General features: G+C 40.2%; 1 protein-coding gene across 1 annotated transcript in view; it reads left to right on the top strand.

Annotated features, from left to right (window-relative positions):
- Window positions 1–22788, top strand: part of nlgn4xa (neuroligin 4 X-linked a) — a 149591-nt gene that overhangs the window by 55417 nt on the left and 71386 nt on the right. Inside the window, exon 3 of the mRNA XM_030750697.1 lies at window positions 1623–1775. Within this exon, the coding sequence (XP_030606557.1) occupies window positions 1623–1775 (153 nt within the window). The remainder of the gene's footprint in view (window positions 1–1622; window positions 1776–22788) is intronic.

Below are 22788 nucleotides of genomic sequence, written 5' to 3'. Positions count from 1 at the left end.
CTGTTAATAGACACTAATCATATATATTGCTGTGCTATACAACCCACCTCAGGCATGTCTCTCATGATGAGGCAATTTTTCAACACTGCCTGTGGCATTTAGAGGCCGCTATGGAGCCAGTATGTTTCATAGATACATGGATAACACAGTTCAAATGCTGTTACACTTGCAGTGACTCAGGTAAAGTCCAGACCTCAAAGCAGCATAAATACCGTGGTGGGACTGAATCAAGGGGTCCTGACTGTATATGTTTCCTTTGTTGTCATAATTAAGCAGGTGTTGTCATTATTAACATGGAAAAATTATTGTCAGAGAGTGGTTCCAAATGTGTTTGCATGAAAGTGAACTATGAATTGTAATTGTAGTATCTGTAAATGTTGTCTATAATTGTCTTTATTCTCACAGAGCAGTCGCTCTGTATCTGTCCATTTGCTTTATAAAAATGTGTTGGCAGATTTTCTACTAAAGTGAAAGAAAATATAGAATTGAGTATCCAGTTTAGTGAATGGAAAGGTGCTATATAGGTACCCCTCTGCTCAAGCTCATTCATCCTATTACACACATTTATAAAATGCTTTTATCTGTACCCAAGTGCTTTTGCTAGTGTTAGTGCTTTTTCACACACATGCATCGAGGCAGTTTAGGGTTCGGCATCGTGCCCAAGAACAGCTGGACAGGAGGCGCTGGCGATCATTCTGCAGTTTATAGACAGCACCCTCTGCTACCCGAGCCACATTTTAATGACAGTAATGAAATGATGGTGGGTTTAGTGTGATTGTATGGAAACATTATTTTTAGGAGCTAAAGGCTTATTTTGAAGAGTGACCTTTTATTTGATCATCACAGTTTTCTGTTGCTTTACATCTTTCTTCTTGCTGCTAACCACAGACAGCAGAACGCACCTGTGATCATTACCCTCCACCTGAACTGCAACTCAGTCCCTAAATAGTTACTGGGCCAAATGCAGGGCATTTTCAGATATTTTTAATTATCATTTCAAGTATTGAAGCCACGTGATTCAAAATGTGTGAGCTGTTTTAATTTTGAAGGTTTGACATTAAGTGGAATATTAGTGAAACTAACACTAGATTATGACAGTGGCAACATGGGGCCTCACGGTTAAAACGTAGTGGCTACCTTTAGGTCTTTAAAGCATCTGTTGATCTTATGCTTTGATGTAATACTAATCACAAACAAATATGCAATGAACTGAACTGGCACACAGTGAGCCTGAGAGTCTCAGGAGCTCTTTATGGTCTGAGATGCTGGAGAAGTTTGGTTTATATTGTAATCTATGCATCCATGTGTATATTTCCATCTTTACCTACAGTACAAGAGTTTAAAACAGTTTATTTGTTATTCCTTACCTTACAGTTAACAGGTCCTAACACTAAATTACAAATTGAAACATTAAATATTAGTTGATACTCTTTTTAATATCTAACCCGTTAGGTGTCTGTAGTGACTTCAGTAAAAAATAAAAAAAAACTACTGAACTCTTCAAATGCAAACATGGCACAAATAATCATAAAAGTTCCATCCATCCATTCTGCCTTATAGATGCTTTCTGGATTAAAAATGAATGAATGAATAAATTCTTTTTTATTTTTTTTTCTCTGCAGATATCCACGATGAGAATGGGTTAAAGCCAGTCATGGTTTACATCCATGGAGGATCCTACATGGAGGGAACTGGCAACATGATTGATGGCAGCATCTTGGCCAGCTATGGAAACGTCATTGTCATCACAATCAACTACCGGCTCGGAGTTCTCGGTGAGTTCACCAATCAGGGGCTTTGATTGGTTTGGAGAAGTGCTGATTGTGTCAGAAAGAGTTTATTGATTTAATGATTGATTGGACAGTTTGGCTCTCCCTCTCTCTCTGGCTTGCTGTCTGGGGTTACATTCAGAGGGGTAAACATTACAATATTTATCTTTGAAGCTTTAAATTAAACTGAAATTTGCAGGTATTTGATACACAATTCTCACGCTTCATTGTGGTTCGTGGGGTTTTTAACCTCCAACTATTATGCACTTAATTTTTCTTATTGTGGAAATCTCCCATAATGGCAGAATAGAAGGTGGTTTGTATTTTCTTGGCATTCATCTCTATTTCAAATTGTTTTATCTTATTGCAGTCTTAAATGAATCCCAAAGCATAAGATAAGTGTATGTAAAAGAAACAAATCACCAAAATCAGCTGGAAAAATATCAGTTGTGATTTAATCTACACCAGAGGTCCCCAACCACTGGGCCGTGGACTGGTACCGGTCCGTCTGTCTTTAGGTACTGGGCCGCATCAAAAGAATAAATAACTTATATTATTTCTGTTTTATTTATTATCTGAGTCTGAAAGATGTTGTATTTTGCAAAATGGGTGGATTCTCTCCTTTACATCCGTCTGTGACTCCCTCTTGATGCGTGTCAAGATGCTTGTCTCGGTCACATGATGCTAAAATTAAACCAAAAAGCTTCACTGGTTCCCGTGCCTGTTGCTGCTGATAAACAAGTACACAGTGGATTCATGTTTATTGTTATATTTAGAAAATATTGCAGTTTTTATGCCGGTTGTATCATTAATTTTGTTGAATTTATCCGCAACACCTTAAAGGCCGGTCCCTGAAAATATTGTCGGACATTAAACTTGACCGTGGGGCTAAAAAGTCTGGGGACCACTGATCTACACCACAGTGCTGTGTATCATGTTTTCACACATTTGTAAAAAAAAGTTTATGGCTCACATACTTTATCCAGTCTTTGACATAAACTTTTGGAATCTGAATGTCTGATGTTTCAGAGGCTGATGGCATTAAATGTTTTGAAGGATGAGTTTTGAAATTTCAACCACTCTATACTCAAATTCTTCTGGGGGACAAGACCTTTGCAGATGTTTTATTAGAACATTTTCCCTTTTCTTTTCAAGTTGAAATTTGCAAAAAAAAAAAAAAAAACAATTCACATGTTTCTCAGAAAGTATTTTGCCAAAAAGTAACAGCATTCTTTAATTTGTCAGGAAATAAAGCCTTTTCTTCATAAGCTTTCAGATGATCAGATAAAGGCAAGCAGAAAGTCAAAGAAGCACTTTTTTCATTAAAGTAATTATTTACAATCTGAAGTGATGCAAATGGATAAAGATGTGGGTGATATGGCACAAAGTTTTATACAAAAGGATTTATTCGCTGTATATGACCAGTGGTATTAAATATACAAATAGGATAAATAATATTCCAAAAAGTGTTTGATCAACTGTGTCAACCTCAAAACAGCAATCATAATGATGAAATGATGCTGTTGATGATGAGGGAGGCATAACAGCAATTCACTATGTCAAACTAGCATGATTTATATATATATATATATATATATATATATATATATATATATATATATATATATATATATATATATATATATATATATATATATATATATATATATATATATGAAGGGAACTTCAAAGCTGCCCCATGATCCTCGAGCCATTCTGTAATGATGTCATTCTAAAACAGAGATGGATTGAAGCACTGGAGCTTTGCAGTTGTCAACCAGTTTGGATGAGTTTTCCAACTTTCCTTACTAGCATATCTGTAGCATAGATAATATTTTTAAATTCCTCATGTTCAGGCATCCATGTCCACTTTATGTGAATGTGCTCAAGGTTAGACACAGAAACCCTGTATGGACTTACCAAGTTTCCACTTAGTGTAATTGTAATTGTTAAGCAAGATAAGAGAAAGGTGTCCTGTGTATGTTCAACCTGCTTTGTAGTGACATCTTGCAACTTTTATTTTCCCTCATATCAAGTTTGGTATATTGACTGGTATATTGTTAGAGCCCAGCTACCCCTGTACAGGAAGTCTGGATCAGCAGGGCAGGGACACATTTGACTGGACCACTCAAATGTGTCAGAGTTAGGCGTGTCTGCCCCCCACCAGCTTAAACAAGTTTCTGGCAATGCTCTTTAGGAACACAGACTCTGACTGCCTTCAGTGCCTACCCTGCTTCTTCTAGCAGTGCATCTAACCAAGTAGCCCCAAGTCATACCAGCCATACTCATTAAAGACCACTGTCCCATTAATGATCTGTGCACTTGGTGAATTCCTACATTTCTACTTTAGTGGCTCCAAGGATCTGTTACGTTTACTGGATAGAACAACCTTTCAGTATTATTAAAAAGATGTAATAATCATACATGTTTAATCTTTACTGATAAACAAAGAATCCAAAATGTGAATGTCAACAATTCAGACTTTAAAAGCAGACAAGATATTAATTTAAGCAGGAGCAAAGCATGCTGCTCAGTCACATTAGAGAATAAATCATGAAGGCCAAGTTGTATAAATCAGTCCATAAATTACAAATTGTAATCAAAAGAGCTGGTGCTGACACCACTGAGAGAGAGGAGAGTGAGGATCATTACCTGGAAAAATCAACAATCCTTCTCCAGCTGCATGGAGACGATGAGGAAGTATTGACTCCATCCAAAGTTCCCCTAAAGTCCATAATCCAGCATGGCTGCATGAGAAGAAAGGTCCTATAAATCCAATTGTAGTCACAGTTGTTTGGCTGTGGTTAATCCTCTGGCACTCCTTTAAACTTTAAATTAACTCGTATTCAATCCTTACTCAGCTGATGTGTTTTTAGATGTTGGCATTAAACAAATACTTGTTGAAGCATTTGAAGCAGGGATTTCAGTATCATAAGGCATGGATCCCTATATTATTATAATTTAATTGATGTGGATTTTATGCTGTCTTGGCAAACACAAGGTTACTGGTTCAATTCCAGCCAGAGACACAAATCCCCTTTGGGGTTGCATCAGGAAGGGTATCTGCATGGATAAACATGCATAGCTATCTGCGGTGGTGAAGCTTCTCCTTCAGTTTATTAAGCTGATGCTCCAGATGGTTCTGTATAACAGGCAGGGAAGTTCTCCTTGGGAACTGTTAGGAAAAGGGCAGCCATGGTAGAAAAATTCTTGGGACGTCATTGGATGAACTATCTATTATCTACCACAGGCCAGCATCTACCCAGTGAACCACAGAAGAGGAAAAGCAAGCACCAGTCCGAGGAGCCAAGATGGAACAACTATATATTTACCATGTTGCTAAGAAAATATTTGGTGTATTTGTATGGAAAATATGCACAACAATATTTCTAAAGTAGCTGTATGAACCTGAACGGACCTGAATTTACACCTATAGCCCTGTAATTTCTGATAGGATGCTGGCCGGTAGCCTAATGGATTTGTAATCATGCCTTACGAGGCATTCAGTTCATTAAAGCTATGCAGAAAAGCTGAAGGCAGCATAACTAAGCTGTCATCTGTGTTTGCTTATATCAAGTTATGCACACCAGACTGCTACAAATTAACCACAATACTTATCAGCATATCAGACTGGTCTGTTACTTTGGCTGTAAGCTGTATGTCAACTTTCAGTGTCTCATGAGTCAGTCAGTCATATTTATGCTTGTGCTTCAATTCAATGTTATTTATATAGCACCAATTACAACAAACTGCTTATAGTGTAAGGTAAAGACCCTCCAATACTTAGGGGAAGGAAAAACTCCGTTTTTAACAGGAGGACACCTCCAGCAGGACCAGGCTCAGGGAGGGGCAGTCATCTGCTGAGACCAGCTGTGGCTGAGGGCAGAGATTAATAATAACTAGTGATTTAATGCAGAGTGAACGCCAAATGGACTAGTTCTTATATAGTTCTTTTCTACACTCAAAGTGCTTTATACGACACATTTGCATTTACCCATTCACACACACAGTTTTCTGATTCAAGGTGCTTTCTATCTAACACATTCACACTCCAGTGGTTGTATTGTAGAGAGCAACTTGGGGTTCAGTGTCTTTCCCAAGGATCCAGCCCTAACTATAAGCTCGATCAATAAGGAAAGTTTTAAGCCTAATCTTAAAAATAGAGAGGGTGTCTGTCTCCTGAATCCAAGCTGGAAGCTGGTTCCACAGAAGAGGGGCCTGAAAGCTGAAGGTTCTGCCTCCCATTCTACTCTTAAGTATCCTAGGAACCACAAGTAAGCCAGCAGTCTGAGAGTGAAGTGCTCTGTACATATGTGAAGTATCTGTACATATCACCCCAGCAGATCTGTTGGGGTGATATGTACAGATACACAGATCTGTATCAAGCACTTATCATGGTATTAGATTTTGATTTTCCTGCATCTCCATTGTTTCCAGGTTTGAACTTTAACTGTGTTCCACATGGTTTGTCTGCTGTTTGCATGAGGCTTGTTGTTTATTAAAGAGAAGCTGCAGTAAATCCTTATGAACATGCTCCCACTGCTGCTGTTCTTCTTTGCTGCGCTATGCTGTGCTTTGCTCTGCGTACCATTTGTTATAAGGCCGAGCTGTCTGCACCAGTCACTATATTTAGTTTCCTGGGAGCCGGGGGGAAAAGGTGTTCTGGAAAAGTGTGCACTGCGGAGAGAGAAAAAAAAAAAGAGATGAAGAGAGAGACAGAGAATGAGAAATAGAGAGAAAATGCAGATGATAAAGCAGATAAAGAGAACTGAGGAGGGGTGGGGGGGCAGTAAGACAAATGACAAAAAAAGAAAATCTGACGGGCGATGGAGAAATCTTAAGCTCCAAAAACCTGATTCTGTTCAGCTTTCAACAGAATCACTTTCTGGGTTTTCCTTACCTGGAATATTGGCCATGGATCAAAATATAGAGATCTTAAAATTGTTATCGAACAGAAAAAAACAAAATGAGAATGTGCATACAGCTCTGACAGAAGTGACTGTTCAGCTCCATTTATTATCCTGTGAGTTTGTTATTTCAGACGTCATCTGTGCTCAAAACAAACTGACTGTAAACCAAAACATTAAATACTGCAGGTCCAAACACAACTCTGCTCATTAGCATCAGTGTGCTCACTAAAGCATGGTAGAGGGTCGTTTTGACCAAACTGGGGAAATCAGATATCAGATTTCATATTTGTGTTTGTTTCCCATGATGCACTGTTTCTTTTCATTCACCTCTTTTTACTCTGTTTATACCCCACTCTGCATTTAATCATTAGTTATTATTAATCTCTGTCTCTCTTCCTCAGCAGATGACCCCCCCTCCCTGAGCCTGGTTCTGCTGGAGGTTTCTTCCTGTTTAAAGGGAGTTTTTCCTTCCCACTGTCACCAAGTGCTGCTCATAGGGGGTCGTTTTAACTGTTGGGTTTCCTCTGTATTATTGTAGGGTCTTTACTCACAGTATAAAGCGCCTTGAGGCGGCTGTTTGTTGTGATTTGTCATGATTCGCTATATGAATAAAAGTGAATTGAATTGAATTGAAATTTGGAGGAAATGGATGATGTCAGCTGGCCTTTAGATCAGCTGATCTGCCAAGATTGATCTTCGCTCAACTTTGTATTAAAGTTAGGTCCACTGTGTTGATATTTTGGGCAGGTGAAACTGAACTGCTGATATCTGGGAACAGTGCTGCTATGAAAAACTCTAATAAGGGAAGAAGCACAAGCTGTCAGAATCAAACCCAAAACAGAGACCCAGGTTTCATTAAACCAGAATTCTTACATACAAGTTACAATTTGTAGAATTTGTAGAACAGCAGGAATGACAAATTTTCTACTTCTGCACTGAGACAAAACTGAAGCATTGGATTTACCCTTATGTCTGCAAAAGCATAGTGTCTAACTAGATACTCACTCTTGACAAGGATGTGTCCCTTAGCCCACACATTAAGCAGATATCCAGGACCAGGTGGGTTGTTAGTCTGGGACTCGAGCCCAGGGTGTTTTCTGAATAGCCCCGGATCTCATAAAAGAATCAGCACACTGTCTCACAAATGACTACTTCATCATTTTTACTTTTGTCTTATAGTTTTACTCCTGCTGCTTTTTCAGTCTCATTCTGTGTCTTCAAACTTTAGCATGTAATGTTTGACATTTTATATTAATTTTGCTATAAAATATAGTAAATAAAAGGTGATATCTTCAGGTGGCAATCCAGATGTTTTTGGGGCTGGGCTAAGCCCCAAGTGTTTCCTGTCTAGGCCTGCCTTCTTTAATCTGTGTAATATTCTCAAATGTCACAAAGTGAAACAAAATTGTCCTAAAAGTTCCATGAAAGCCTTCACCTGATTTAAAATGCCTCAGCAAGCATACTAACAGGACCTGTTAGTATGCTTGCTGCTCTTCACTGGGTCGATTTATTTCAGTTTAAAATCATTCACTTGAAATACAGCATCCTGAACAGTCAGACAACGTCAATTTTTCGGTTCAGCTCAATTCAATTTAGTTCAATTCAGGTGTATTTATATAGCGTCAAATCACAACACTGGTCACCTTAAGGTCATTATAATTTAAGGTAAGGATCCTGTAGTATCCTGGAGAAAACTGCAACAATCAAATTTCCTCCAATGAGCAAACACTTAATGATGGGAAGGAAAAACTCCCTTTCAACAGGAAGAAACCTCCGGTAGATCAAGGCTGGGGTGGGGGTGGGGGGCAGCATAGCGAGGCTTATGGCCGTACTGTACTGAGTGCATCTGATCTCAGAAGCTTAGCAGGGTTGGGCCTGGTTAGTTCTTGGATGGGAGGGCACCCAGGGATACTGAGTGCTGTCAGCTTGGGTGGGAAGTTGTGGCTCAGGAGGTAAAGCGAGGTTGGTGGTTTGATCTCTGGCTCAAGAGAAAAATGCAGAGTAAGACATGACATATGGGGAGTAGAGGAGAAGTTCACAGTGCATCACATTAAGTCCTAACTAAGTTTTATGAAAAAAAAAGGGTGTCTATCTCCCAAATTAGAAGACCTTGCAGTACCATATTATACTGAAAGAGTGCTGCACACTAAGAATACAGCATTCCAGTACTTGAGGTTCCTAGAGCTTCCAAAAGTGGAATGGGAGGCGGAGCCTTCAGCGATCAGGCTCCTTCCTCGTGGAACCAGCTCTCAGTGTGGGTTCAGAAGGCAGAGGTCCAGTTTGCTTCTTTTAAGTATAAAGCTTATAGTTATGGCTGGGCCAGGTGACCCTGAATATAGTTTAGGCTATTGGCTCAGCCAACTGGAGGACCTCCCATGATGCACTGCACTTCTTCTTTACTCTCTGTTTTTCACCCTCCATGCACTTACAGCCCACATTCTATGTCATTAACTTGTGTTCACTCTCTCCTGTAGTTTGTTCTGTAGCCTCTCATTGCTCCTCTGTCCTGGCCTCTTATTCCCTTCTGCTCCCAGTGATGCCCCACAACCATCACTCAGAAGGGATTATCTGGTAGTTGGGTTCTCTCTCTAATATGGTACAGTCTCTTAGATAACTTATACTATAAAGCACCTTTGGATAACTGATGTGACATTAATAGAACTGGTATTTACTGACAGGTAACAGTTTCAGTAAGAGGTTCTTTCTGCCATAGGTCTGCTCTCTCACATGTGCCCTGTTCTTCCTCCTGTGGCAGTCTCCAACAGAACAAGAAGGAATAAATAAAAAGAAAATAGACTGCTAAACATCTGTAAACACAGCAGAGCCCTCACCTCACACCTGTCTGGGTGTTGCAGTTCAGACGATTCAAACAGATATTTCCAGCAGCTGTTGGGAAGGTGCTAACATGCAATGGTGTCCAACTCAGTGAGTGAGTAAATAGTGTGACACTGCGCTGAAGCAGATGCCTAGTGTGAAGGGGCAGCAATCTCTGCAGGCCGAGTAGCTCAATAGTGCCTGTGCTGGCAGGCTGATTGGAGAGGGGTGTGAGAAGTCATCAAACACTCATCAGCTCACACCACTTTAACATCACACACCCTGCTGGACAGCTGTCAGTGGCTGTATCATTTATACTGTTTTCCTCATCTCACATTGCTCTGCTCTTGTTGCAGTGTACTGCTCAGTCCACTAGCATCTCTGTTGCTAATATGAAGCTGCTATAAGGTGTCAGATAAAGTAGCATATATCAGTAATGGTCAGGCCAACACCAGCTGGTCTGGGAGGAGCAGCAGTAAAGCTTACATACATGTCAGAGTAACGTCCAGGTCAATATCAGCAGAGCACTGTTAAAGTTAAATGTTTAGTTTGACGATGCACAGTTTAAATTGTGCTTTTACACAGAATAAGGACTGTTTCTGTTTGTGTCATTTATCCCTGTGGAAGCCCAAAATCATCCATACCAAGCATGAAATTATTATTGTTTCTACATCTTCATCTTTGACATTGTGCATTCTAGCATAATGACTCTTAACTGAGGTAATGCACAGTTGATACTAATTACCCTTAATGGCTGATATTTCCTAGCAAATCTTCCAGTGCTCTGAGTGTTAGAATGAAGTTATTCAGCAGGTAGAACCAAAGTGAAATATGTAGACAGCAGTTATTCAGATAAATCCACAATAAGATTTGGTAAACGCCTCTGACTATAAAACAGAAATATAATACATTTTCCCTTTAAAGTTATATTATTATTCATTTTCAAACAGCCTAGCCTTTTCAGTATTTCATATTAAAAATGTAAGGGCATCTGTGTCAATATGTACCTGTTATTTAGTGTGTTTATTGCTGCCTTTCAGATTCATCATATTAAATCAAGTGGTTATAGTTTAAAATAAATGCTACACAAACTGCAGTAATTCCAGTAGTTTGGGCAGAAACACGCAGTAAAACCAATTAGAGAACACAAGCTCTGCAATATATCGGCTCATTTCCCAACACGTCTTGCATGAAAATGCTGTGGAGCGCAGTGATTCAGTGATAACAGGTCAGCAAAGGCAGCAGGTTTTAACAAACATCGCCACTCTAAGCACACCGATGTGTGCGTGCATGTAGCAACCACCCTCACTCAGACTTTGCTAACATAAGGCAAACAATAACATTAAAACTGATGGTGAATGTTTGAAAACATGACAACACAAACACACAACAATATAACCGCCCAGCTTCATTCTTACCACAGTGTGTATGCTAATGACTCAGAATCAGTCTAAAGCAGTGCTGGGGTCTGCCCCACCAATGGGGCGCACCCCACAGTTTGAGGAACGAAGGGTTTTCTATATTCAGTCACAGAGTACAAACAAATTCAGGTAAGAAAATAGTGATGACTCAGATATTTATATTGATGACTCACATTTGTGTGTATGAGCATCTTTGAAATGTTCATACACAGTTTAAACACAGATTTGTGTGTACACACTGTTTGTGAATGAGGACTGCTGCTTTCTTCACAGCCGGTACAGCTGGATCTGGGTCCACGGTACCAGCTGTTGCAGGCCCCAAAAGTCAAAGTTGCTCCTCTCAGGTAGCTCTGGTTTTATCTCCTAGAATACTGACAGAAAAAGCACACAGGGATCCACGATCCAGCTCCAGGGTACAAATCTCTGGCTGCAAGCAAGCCTTGGTGTGACCCTCTAATACTGGCACACAGTATTAGGAGAAGCAGTTATGTAGTACTATTTTACATCAACAATAAGCCTCCTGCTTTCCCAGATGGCCCACAGGCTGTGTCCTGTACTAGCTGCATGAGGTCATCAATGAGTAAGGACTTTGGTTCCAGCAGAAAAAATGTAAGTGCAAAGATGAGGTCTCATTGGATGAAACAGAATGTCATCTGTCCTCAGGAAACTGTCACATGAGCCTGAGTGACAGCGTTCTTACTCTGCACTGGGATCTCTCAGTCAGACTGCCCATCGCAGCCAAACGTGAGATGAGTAATGATGCTGCGTTCTGGCTGCAATCCACCATTTTACTCACTTTTGACTCAGTACGAGTGAATCAGAGGCCCTTTGGAAACGTTTCTTTTAGGTTCATGAAGTCACTAAGAACAACAGCAGGAACTGTCACCGTTCTAATGGTTCTGTTTCAAAGGATTTGTGGAAGAGATCTAAAAAGTTCGCCAAACAGAGCAGAGCACTGACATTTATGACTTTCTCACATTTTTTCAGGACAAGCTAGTAAAGAAATAAATAAACATCTAAAAATACTATCGATGGTTAAACCAGAATAATTCATTTTATTTGAGCTGAAAATGTGTGAAACCTCATCAGCCTACAAAGTTGATAATGCCAACATGTTAGCAAAAGACTTTTATGTCCACATCCAGTAGCCACAAAGAAACATCATTTATCCATATGTTCCCCTTTAGCTCACGTTCATTCAAGCAGCTCCTGAAAACAATATCTGGATTTTTAGCTGCTGAATGCTTTTTTATTTTCACGCTTACTCTTTAAATATCACTTTAATGTGAAGTGTGATTCTCAGTGAGTTTTTTGAGGAAGGATGTGGAAATGAAAATACTCTGAAAATACTTCTTAGATTCTGATTAGCAGTTATTCAGGAAGTAAAAGAACACCAAAGTTGTTGTTTAGAAAGTTGTTTTTTTTTTTTTTTTATGTTTTCTGTAATAAGCATGCCAGAAAACACACACACACACACACACACACACACACACACACACACACACACACACACACACACACACACACACACACATCAAAAACAGAAACACACACACAAACATGTAAAGGTGTACCCGTGTTTTATATTTTGAAATATTTTTGTACATCATGTGCTATCTGTAACAGTGTTATTGAAAACATGAGCTCTTCTGATGACTCTGACACGTTGAGCAACAAGTTTCTGTGGTATCAGTTAATAAAGTGTTTGATTAAAATGAATCCACAGAGGACGGATAAGAACTCTATCAAAAATAAGTCATCTCAAACATGGCTCCCTGAACTCGGGTTATTATACAAACAGATATCTTTGAGGAAAATAAGAGCAGTGACTCAATAAGTTTGTGAAGTTAACAGTTATGTCTGTTTGTATGGATGGACGTTTGTTCTCCATGAGAAAATCTTTATGTGGGGACTGGAGGGGGCTGACATTAAATCAATATAAATTTCCATTACAGTAATACTGAGAAATATGACTTGTAAGCAAAGAATGTTGGAAATCAGCAGTGATAATTAGTGACACTCATCCAGCGACACTCAAACCATGAACCAGTGACAGTGAGGGATGTGCTCCAGCACCGTGGTTGATAATGCATCACGTCTGACCTGCTCTGGAGGAGATTACGTTCAGAATTTGAAAATAAATTGGCCATAAAAAGCATTATATTTGCTAATTGGTAATTTTCTCTAGGTGCAATAAAGACTATGAGCTGAAGACATCTTTATATTTAATGTGCAACACATTAGTAATGGAACTGAATACAGCCATGCAGGTACAGTAGTGTAAACTGTGAGTCACATTGTCACAAAAACTATGTGGATTCAGTCAGCGATGCAGAAAGTATGCAACTCTGTTTTTGCTGCTAAATCTAATGCTAATATTGCTGTTTATTGAACAAGTTTGCACATTAAAAAATGATCAGTATATTGGCATTTATCACTTCAAATATTCATTAAATATACTTTCCTTTGATTGGGCCAAAACACAAAGTAATTTCCACGTCTCCTTCATTATCTGAGCTCTCAGTAGAGCTCTGAAAGCCTGGGTTAACAAAGAAAGTAAAGAGGGATTTAGATATTGTTGAGCCAGGTACCTTCAAGGTTCACCATCGTCTTAAACCTTCATGCCAGAATCTCAGGCCAGCCGGGTGACAAAGCTGTCCGTACCTCCATCCCTTTATCACCACCATAGATCCCCAAAGGAATCCAGAGCAGACGCCATCCTGCCTAATTAACAGCCTAATTATTTAGAAAGTGCTTGTATGAATGTGTGTGTGAATGAGACACGCTGGATAAAGTGCTTTGAGTGCTCATGTAGAGCAGAAAAGCTCTTTATAAGAACCGGTCCATTTACCATATATCCTGCTATCTCCAGCCCTCTTCAGCCTTGAATGAAACCATTCGCTGCCAGAACCGTCTTTGCACCCTCAGCACCACCTCAACGAGCTTCCATGTTTCCCACGAGATTCCATGTTTCCTACAAGCTTCCTTGTTTCCTACGAGCTTCCATGTTTCCCACGAGATTCCATGTTTCCTACCAGCTTCCTTGTTTCCTACAAGCTTCCATGTTTCCCATGAGCTTCCATGTTTCCTACCAGCTTCCTTGTTTCCTACGAGCTTCCATGTTTCCCATGAGCTTCCATGTTTCCTACCAGCTTCCTTGTTTCCTAAGAGCTTCCATGTTTCCTACGAGCTTCCTTGTTTCCTACGAGCTTCCATGTTTCCTACAAGCTTCCTTGTTTCCTACGAGCTTCCATGTTTCCCATGAGGTTCCATGTTTCCTATTAGCTTCCTTGTTTCCTACGAGCTTCCATGTTTCCCATGAGCTTCCATGTTTCCTACCAGCTTCCTTGTTTCCTACGAGCTTCCATGTTTCTCATGAGCTTCCTTGTTTCCTACCAGCTTCCTTGTTTCCTACAAGCTTCCATGTTTCCCATGAGCTTCCATGTTTCCTACCAGCTTCCTTGTTTCCTACGAGCTTCCATGTTTCCAATGAGCTTCCATGTTTCCTAATAGCTTCCATGTTTCCTACGAGCTTCCATGTTTCCCATGAGCTTCCATGTTTCCTACCAGCTTCCTTGTTTCCTATGAGCTTCCATGTTTCCCATGAGCTTCCATGTTTCCTACAAGCTTCCTTGTTTCCTACGAGCTTCCATGTTTCCTACAAGCTTCCTTGTTTCCTACGAGCTTCCATGTTTCCTATTAGCTTCCATGTTTCCTACCAGCTTCCATGTTTCCTACAAGCTTCCATGTTTCCTACAAGCTTCCTTGTTTCCTACGAGCTTCCATGTTTCCTACTAGCTTCCTTGTTTCCTACGAGCTTCCATTTTTCCCATGAGCTTCCATGTTTCCTACCAGCTTCCTTGTTTCCTACGAACTTCCATTTTTCCCGTGAGCTTCCATGTTTCCCATGAGCTTCCATGTTTCCTACCAGCTTCCATGTTTCCTACGAGCTTCCATGTTTCCCATGAGCTTCCATGTTTCCCATGAGCTTCCATGTTTCCTACAAGCTTCCATGTTTCCTACGAGCTTCCATTTTTCCCATGAGCTTCCATTTTTCCTACAAGCTTCCATGTTTCCTACAAGCTTCCTTGTTTCCTACGAGCTTCCATGTTTCCTACAAGCTTCCTTGTTTCCTACGAGCTTCCATTTTTCCCATGAGCTTCCATGTTTCCTACCAGCTTCCTTGTTTCCTACGAACTTCCATTTTTCCCGTGAGCTTCCATGTTTCCCATGAGCTTCCATGTTTCCTACAAGCTTCCATGTTTCCTACGAGCTTCCATGTTTCCCATGAGCTTCCATGTTTCCCATGAGCTTCCATGTTTCCTACAAGCTTCCATGTTTCCTACAAGCTTCCATGTTTCCTACGAGCTTCCATGTTTCCCATGAGCTTCCATGTTTCACATGAGCTTCCATGTTTCCTACAAGCTTCCTTGTTTTCTACGACCTTCAATGTTTCCTACAAGCTTCCTTGTTTCCTACGAGCTTTCATGCCAGTTTTTTGTTGTTAAATTGTTCCTGAATTTAGTTGTTGACGGCGCATCAAGGAGGGTTTCCTGTACAGTGTTGTAATCTTATCTTACTATCATAGTGGATAAATAGTTAAGTTGGGTTATATAATAATATTGTACAATTGTTTTTTGAGACATCTGTTTGGGCTTTCCACCCCGGAGTTTCTCTCTCACTGCTCTCATTAACCTTTTTGCTGCTTTGAGGTGTCTGATCAAACGCCTGCACGCTCCCTGCTCAGCAGCAAACACAGGCAGATAGGAACTGCTGTGCAAAAAAGTGAGCACACAACCGTTTTCTTTTCAGCAGTTGGTAGAGACCAAACCAGAGCTACACTGATAAATGTCTGAGTTTCATTTATCCGGTGGACACAAATGCAACTGAATAATAATGGGTGCAAACTTATATTTTGAGCTTAGCTCATTACAAAGACAGAGAGGACGTGTTAGTCTGTCAACTAATTTGATTTAAAGCCTTTTTTGCATATTTTTTAAGTCACACATATTCTCAGCAGCTCTATGTTGTCTCTGTTATTCATTTTAGCATTCCTGTATTCCATTTGGAATTATTCTCGCCTCTCTAGTAGTCAGAAGCCAAGTGCTCATCCTCCCAGCAGCCTCTTCCTCCTCCTTCTTTATGACTCCTCAGTTTCTGCAAGGACAGCCATGGCTGGGAGGAGGTCATTACCACTCCAGATGACAGTACATGAGGAGGAGGAATACGCTGTCACTGTTGTCGCCTCTCGACAGTGGTAAGCAGCAGATATCCACTTGGTGTGTGAGTCAGGGTATGAGGTATTGTCTCCTGACGTGAAAAGAAAGGCCGATGGCTGGAGCTGCAGTTCAGATTCTGCTACAAGAAAAAGGGTGGAAAAACCCTGGAAACACGCTTTCATCCTGCACACATGAAGAGGGTGAGGGGAGGATGGTGAGGGGAGTCATCTGTCACTTTGGCAAAACAGTCACTTGCACAACAAATGGTGCTCTGTGTGCGCTTTTGACAAATTGTGCCACTGCTATGTCTTCACTAATCAGCAGAGTTCACCAGTTCACCTTACACATTGTGTTCACATTATTATCATGTTCATATTACTGGGTTACAGAACGTTTGGAAAATACTCTTCCTGTTTTGTTTTGGGTGTTTGTGTCTGACAGTGACACGAGACAGCTGATATGGTGTTAGTGCAGAGCTGGAGTGTAGTTATGGTTAGCCTAGTATGTAGCTTAGCAACCTCAAAGAGTGCAAAGAGGAGGGAAGCTGCCAGCCTGGAGCTAAAAATACATCTTTAAACACCTTTAGCTCAGATTTCATCTCTTGTTTGTCGTAAGCCGGCTCTAAATAGCTCCTTCACAGCCTCAGACTGAAACTGAGCTAAATTTTTTGCAGCTTGTTGTGCAGATTTTTAAAATGTGTATTTATATATTACAGTTTTCCTGTTTTCAATACTGTGAATTGGACAATGATATATTTATAAATGTTAAACTTGGATCGTTGCTGTTTTGTAGGAGGGTGTGGCTCTTTGTCCCTGTGGGGCTGCGCTCCATTTGCTTTTGCAACTTGTTGGAAAGTTTTTATATGAGCCTCTGTTTTCTAACCAAACCTGACTTTTAAAGGTCAGTCTTGTCACGGCCCCTTGCTCAGTCTTCATTGTGATTCCAAAGAAAAATCTGACCACAGCGATATTCATGCTGAAGCTGTGTGTCCTCTCAAAACTCTAAAACAACTGGAAGGGGTGGAAAAAATAACTGCTGGGTTTGGACAGTATGTTGCTACAAGGAGTCATTATTGGCCAAGGAAGGGTCACAATATCAATTTTGTCAGCTTTGGGTGCTACTCTCCATACAGACTGTAATCTAAAGAAGGCAACAGATACACTGGGGGGGATTAGTGCAGCTTGAAAAAAAGCCCAGATGGTTTTTCCCCAGGAGGAGATGGACATCTTCCCCACCCGGAGCCTGCACAGAGACGTAGCTGTGCCACTGCCAGGGACGGCAGATGAAATGGCCGAGGGAAGTGTTGTGCTGTTGTTCTTTTCTTTTTTTTTTTTTTTTTGGTCATTTTCTACTAAAACCTTTATGATCCAATTCTGGATTATTTTCCTCTGATGACAGAAGATGGCTGCAACAGCAACAACAATGGCTGCACAGGGTGGGGGCAGACTTTCCCCCCACCCTGTCCTGTTTTCTCGGAGATTGTGTTAGATGAGCGTGCTATAGTTTGCTCTGAGTAAATGCTGTGACAAGCAAAGAATAGTTAGGATAATTGCAGGCTTGAAATGAATTTTCAGTAATTGCAGACGGGTGCGATGGCGGGCTTATTTGGCCTGAATGGAAAGCAGCACAGCAGGTTTGGAGGATAATGAAAGGGCGCAGCAAACGACTTCATTCAAGTGAACACTTTGACAAAACAAAACGCAAAAATACCCCCAAAAACATGTAAATCAAAGATGGCTAAGTGAAGCAGAATGGCAGCAAAGATAGTCGCATTAGCTTTTAATCTGACAGCCATGTGTCATATGCTTCATTTTTTTCCTCTGGAGCTTAACGAGCTGGTATCTTCATTGGCTTAGACATTAAAGTCACTCTCTGGACAGCAGCACGGCCCACTTCCCCCACTGCCTCCCCAGACGAACTGAGTCATGTCCCATGACCCCCTCCATATTTTAATTCAATCAAAACAATCCCATAATTGCACTCATTTGACATAATGGGCTCCTGCTGTATCTGTACTGTATGAGCCAGGTGTAAATGCCACCATAGTGACAGTTTGGACTTATACTAAAGAAAGAGAACCATGAAAGCCAAATGCACAGAACTGCACACGCCTCATTTATGTTCTTTTTTCTGCTTAGCCAAAATAACAATAATATTTTTGGTCAGTAATTGTTTAATAATTTCACATGTTCCTGTTCCCTCTTATACCAGTAAAACATTTCTAAGGTGTTGTTGGTTGGCATGGCTGAAAAAACAGAACCTAACTGAGTTGCTTGCATCGATCAGTGAATGCTGTAAATGCAGACATGCAGTCTGAGGTGAGTCAATCTGTGGAAAATAATTTATTTACATAAATTATTAGCAGTGTTTGTGCTGTGTTTTTCATGTAAGCTGCAGCTGTGTGCACAGACAGAAAGTTGCTCTCTCACTTTCAGTGTTAGATTGAAAAAATCAAACATTCATGTCACATTTCATGAGGCTTCTTTTGATCTTAGTTTTCTCCACATACATATAACTGAAAGCGTGTCATGTGACTGGCTGCAGCAGCTCTGTGATGTGTGTGAGGTGGGCCTGTGGTTAACTGCCTGCACAGATGTGCATCCTGCTGGTAGCACATTAGGCCTGTGGCTGGCTGCTGCTCCAGGAATGAACAGAACTCTTAAAGCACACATCAGAGGTGTGAAATGTTGAAGTTGAACATCTTTAGTGATGATCACAAAGTGGTGATTTTTTTTTGTGTCCAAACCTTGGACTGCTACTGTATTTTCAGTGGGAACGCCCAGAACTGCTTCCAGAAACTGAGGTGAGGAGCATCGGCTTACAGAAGCCCCTTTTGCTTAATTTAAACTCTAATTATTTTAATGAAGCAAAATTATATATTAAATACTAAGCTGATTTGTGGATGTGCTGATGCGTCAGATCAGATTCTGTTGTGTTGTATAACTGTGGATTGTAATTTACAGCAGAAGTGTCAATCCAGCTAAAAACCTAATTGCACACATTCATACAGTATGATGAGCTGATGGTGAGTGCTCAGCAGCAGCTCCCACCACATATGTAATATGTTAATGTGACACTGCATTGATTTCATAATAATAGCAGGAAAGTCTTCTTTTGTTCTCACCTGTGGGCAACCTTTCTCCCCAGCAGTTAGCCTTTATTGTGCCATTACCCTTACATCACAGCTGCCATATTTTTAAAGCACATTTAGTTTTTGTGCAGTTAAGACGTTACTGAGCCCAGACCTTGGAATCTGAACGATACCCGACATAAAAGCCACAGCATGAAACAGTAAATGGCACTGGAGAGACATGACAGCTTTGTTCCAGATTACTCAAAGGTGTGACTGCACAACCATCAATGTGCGCTTTCAAATCAAACACATTCTCTGTTATGGTTGAAGAGCAGGCTGTCTGCACAAAGACTCCCTCATTCAGCTGCTGTGGACACTTAGGACATCAAAGACAGCACTTCCTTACACTTGCAGGAAGGCAAAAACAGCCGTCAGAGGATATTACTGAATTTGTTTCATCTGCAGCCTGTCATATCTTGAATTTGGGTATGAGAGGTATGGAAATGAGAGCAATATATGAAAATGCTCTTGGATCATCTGATTAACCAGTGATCAGTGCATGTACTTATACAGTGGCATAGTGGGTACACAGGAAAAGAATGATTTCAATCTGTGGTAGTGACATGGTTCATATATCAAGATCTATTATTTGTTTGTTGGGCGTTTCTTTCTGTAAATATCTGGTTAGATGTTAATGACATGTAAAAGTGGGGCAGTGATGCGCTGTACTCTGAGCTCTGTGGGACTTCTCTTTCTCAGTGAACCCAAACAGTCATCATACTGGCTGAAGGTGCAGTTGTGTGAGGACTTGGAGCCTCCAGGTTGTAAGGCCCTTAAAAACACAACAAAATGTTTTAAAGCTACTGTTAAAGGCCATTAGAGCCAAAGCTCTAATGCAGTAAGATTTTATTGCACTCAGCAATGCAACAGGGAAGATGCGGTTCACAGAGGCAATGCAGGCTGATTAATCTGTCCACAGAGAGGAGGACCACTAAGAGAGAGGAGAGAGGTGTTAATGCTGCTGAGCCACAAGAAAGATGTCTGTAGGGAGACTGCAAGACTGGCTGAGTGCAGAGAGGGTTCTGCTTACCTTGGGGAGTGGGAGAGTCCTTCCTGTGGTAGGTGGCTGATTTGTAGGTTTGGGGGTTAATGGGTCCTAGGAGGGCAGCCAGGTAAGCAGGTGGCAAAAGTCAGTGATCCGATATGGGATTCCTGATAAAGAGGCCCGGTTCTACGGGAGGAGGGGAGTTGCAAAGGTAAATAATCCACTCTCAGTCTCAGGAAGGAGTCAGGGAGACAGAGACGTTAACAGTAAGAAGCAACAGGATTGTGGAAGTAGCATAAAAGAGCTGAATTATCAATCGATAGGGGGAGACTATCTGGCAAAGACTGGATGCTTGAGCCAGTCCTTAAATATTGTTGAGTGATGAGGCAGATGAAAAACAGGTGATCCCGACAACCTGGACTCAGAGGAGGGACTGCATCCAACCAACAAACCAGCATAGACCACGACAGCTGCTCTTTATACAATACACTACAAGATACATTATACGATTCAAAAACGAGACTGACATTAGAATACTCTATGCACTGTAATTCTGTGTAATATGATAAGCAATCTTAGCATCTTATATTTCTCAGAATAGTGTAAATATGAGAAATATAATGCAAACACTCAGCATTAGAGTTTGAGTGTCAGGCTTTCACAGCTGGACCAAAGCAACATTTCTACTGACACTTTGGTTTGACTTAGACGTAAATATACACATTTATAAAAAGCAGCTCAAACAGGTTGCAAAGTGCAACAGCTTTACTTATTACAATGTTTGTCATTCTTAAATTGCACATAATTTCCTGAGTCCAGCAGGTCTCTTGCATGCTCAAGCACAGATCGTTTTTTTTTTTTTTTTTTCCCGTTTGTGAAGGAAAACTAACCGAAGGTGAAAAACAAATTTTGGATACAAATTTGGTGAAACACATTTTTTTGTGTGCATAAATTACTTGTATGTGTGTGGTGGAAAATAGCCAGGATAGAACATAATGTGGACAGGTTTGTATGCTATTGGAGCTAACGTGGCTACAAGCAGTTTTTGCACAGGGAAAATCACTTGTCTCCAAATGACATCAGGGTTGTCGGCACATGAAAGATCCTCAGTCATTTGCATATCACAGTTCAGTCAGGAATGGGGCATTATCAGTCAGGTCTTCACTGGAGAAGCACGCTTCACTCTGTGGCTGCACTAACCCTCCAACGGGGCATGTTGCCTGATTGACAGGACTGCAGTCAGCTATGCAGATAATTGAATGTAAATAAAGATAAGGAATAATGAGTGCACAGAGGTATAACTCATAATGCTTTGTTGTGTGCTGGCAAGCTCCTGGGATGAACTAAACACAAAGTGATGATGAGGGAATTTATTTTTCTCTGCTGAGGAAATTCTGATTATAGACAATGAATGAATGCAGTTCCTCGATTACTGATACACATGTAAAAATATTTTTATCTGCCTGCTTATAATATTTGATCTGATGATGAGTTTTAATTGTTTAATGTTTAGAAGTAAACCTGTGATTTTAGTTTTTAATTAAAATCCCACTCAGCTAAATATTTGCATAATATGGCCAGTGACCAGGGGCATAATTAGTCTGTATTACAATGTAATTATATTTACCTACAAATACTTAAAGGTAGGTACACTAGAATAAAGAAAACAAAGGAAACAAAGTAAAGTGTAAGTAATTTTCCATAGTTCATGAGTATTTTAAATATTGCATAACTTCAGGTATTTTACAGGACAAATTATACTGTAAGCTGCTTTAAATGCAGCACAAAGAATTTTAAGTAATACATAAATTCCTTGTAATTTTGCAGAAAAACAAAAAATATTTTCCCATTTTACACTGTATGCTTTTTGGAGCGCGGGCCATATTATGGAGCAAATAAGTTTCACATATTTATATCTTTATTTTTTTGCATCTTCAGTATTCATTATGCTGATGTGCATGATGGATGTTCTACTATTTAACCATCTTTTATTTTACCAATATCAATGTGATGAGGACTGTTCTCCCTTTTCAACTTACAGGAAACAAACATACATTAAATTAATTTGCAGGCCTTATAATGATGGATCATTTACTTTTCCTTTCACAAAATAAATGTATTTTTTAGAAAAAAGACTTGATGGAAATGAACAAAGACTCACACACACACACACACGCACACACACATACACACACACATACAAACAGACATATGTATATATATATATATATATATATATATATATATATATATATATATATATAGAGAGAGAGAGAGAGAGAGCAAAATACACCACGATGAAACTCAGAAAAAAGGATAAAGAAACAAGCAGAAACAACAATTATTTATGTTGTGAGGACACGCCCACTCCCATCAAGGTCACCTGAATAACCGGAGTCCAAACACAGAATGTGATGAGAACCCATTTGAGCCCAGAAACCCCTAGTGGCTGCAACCAGCAGTGAAGACTAAGCTGCAGTGGACATCAAGGAGCCAGAAACATGAAGGAAGGGCTCCACCGGTGCCTGGGGCACCGC

Source organism: Archocentrus centrarchus, chromosome 2 (genome assembly GCF_007364275.1).
Source record: "Archocentrus centrarchus isolate MPI-CPG fArcCen1 chromosome 2, fArcCen1, whole genome shotgun sequence".
Lineage (NCBI taxonomy): Eukaryota > Metazoa > Chordata > Actinopteri > Cichliformes > Cichlidae > Archocentrus > Archocentrus centrarchus.
Note: the sequence above shows the minus strand (reverse complement) of the source record. Positions and strands in the feature narration are given on the sequence as shown.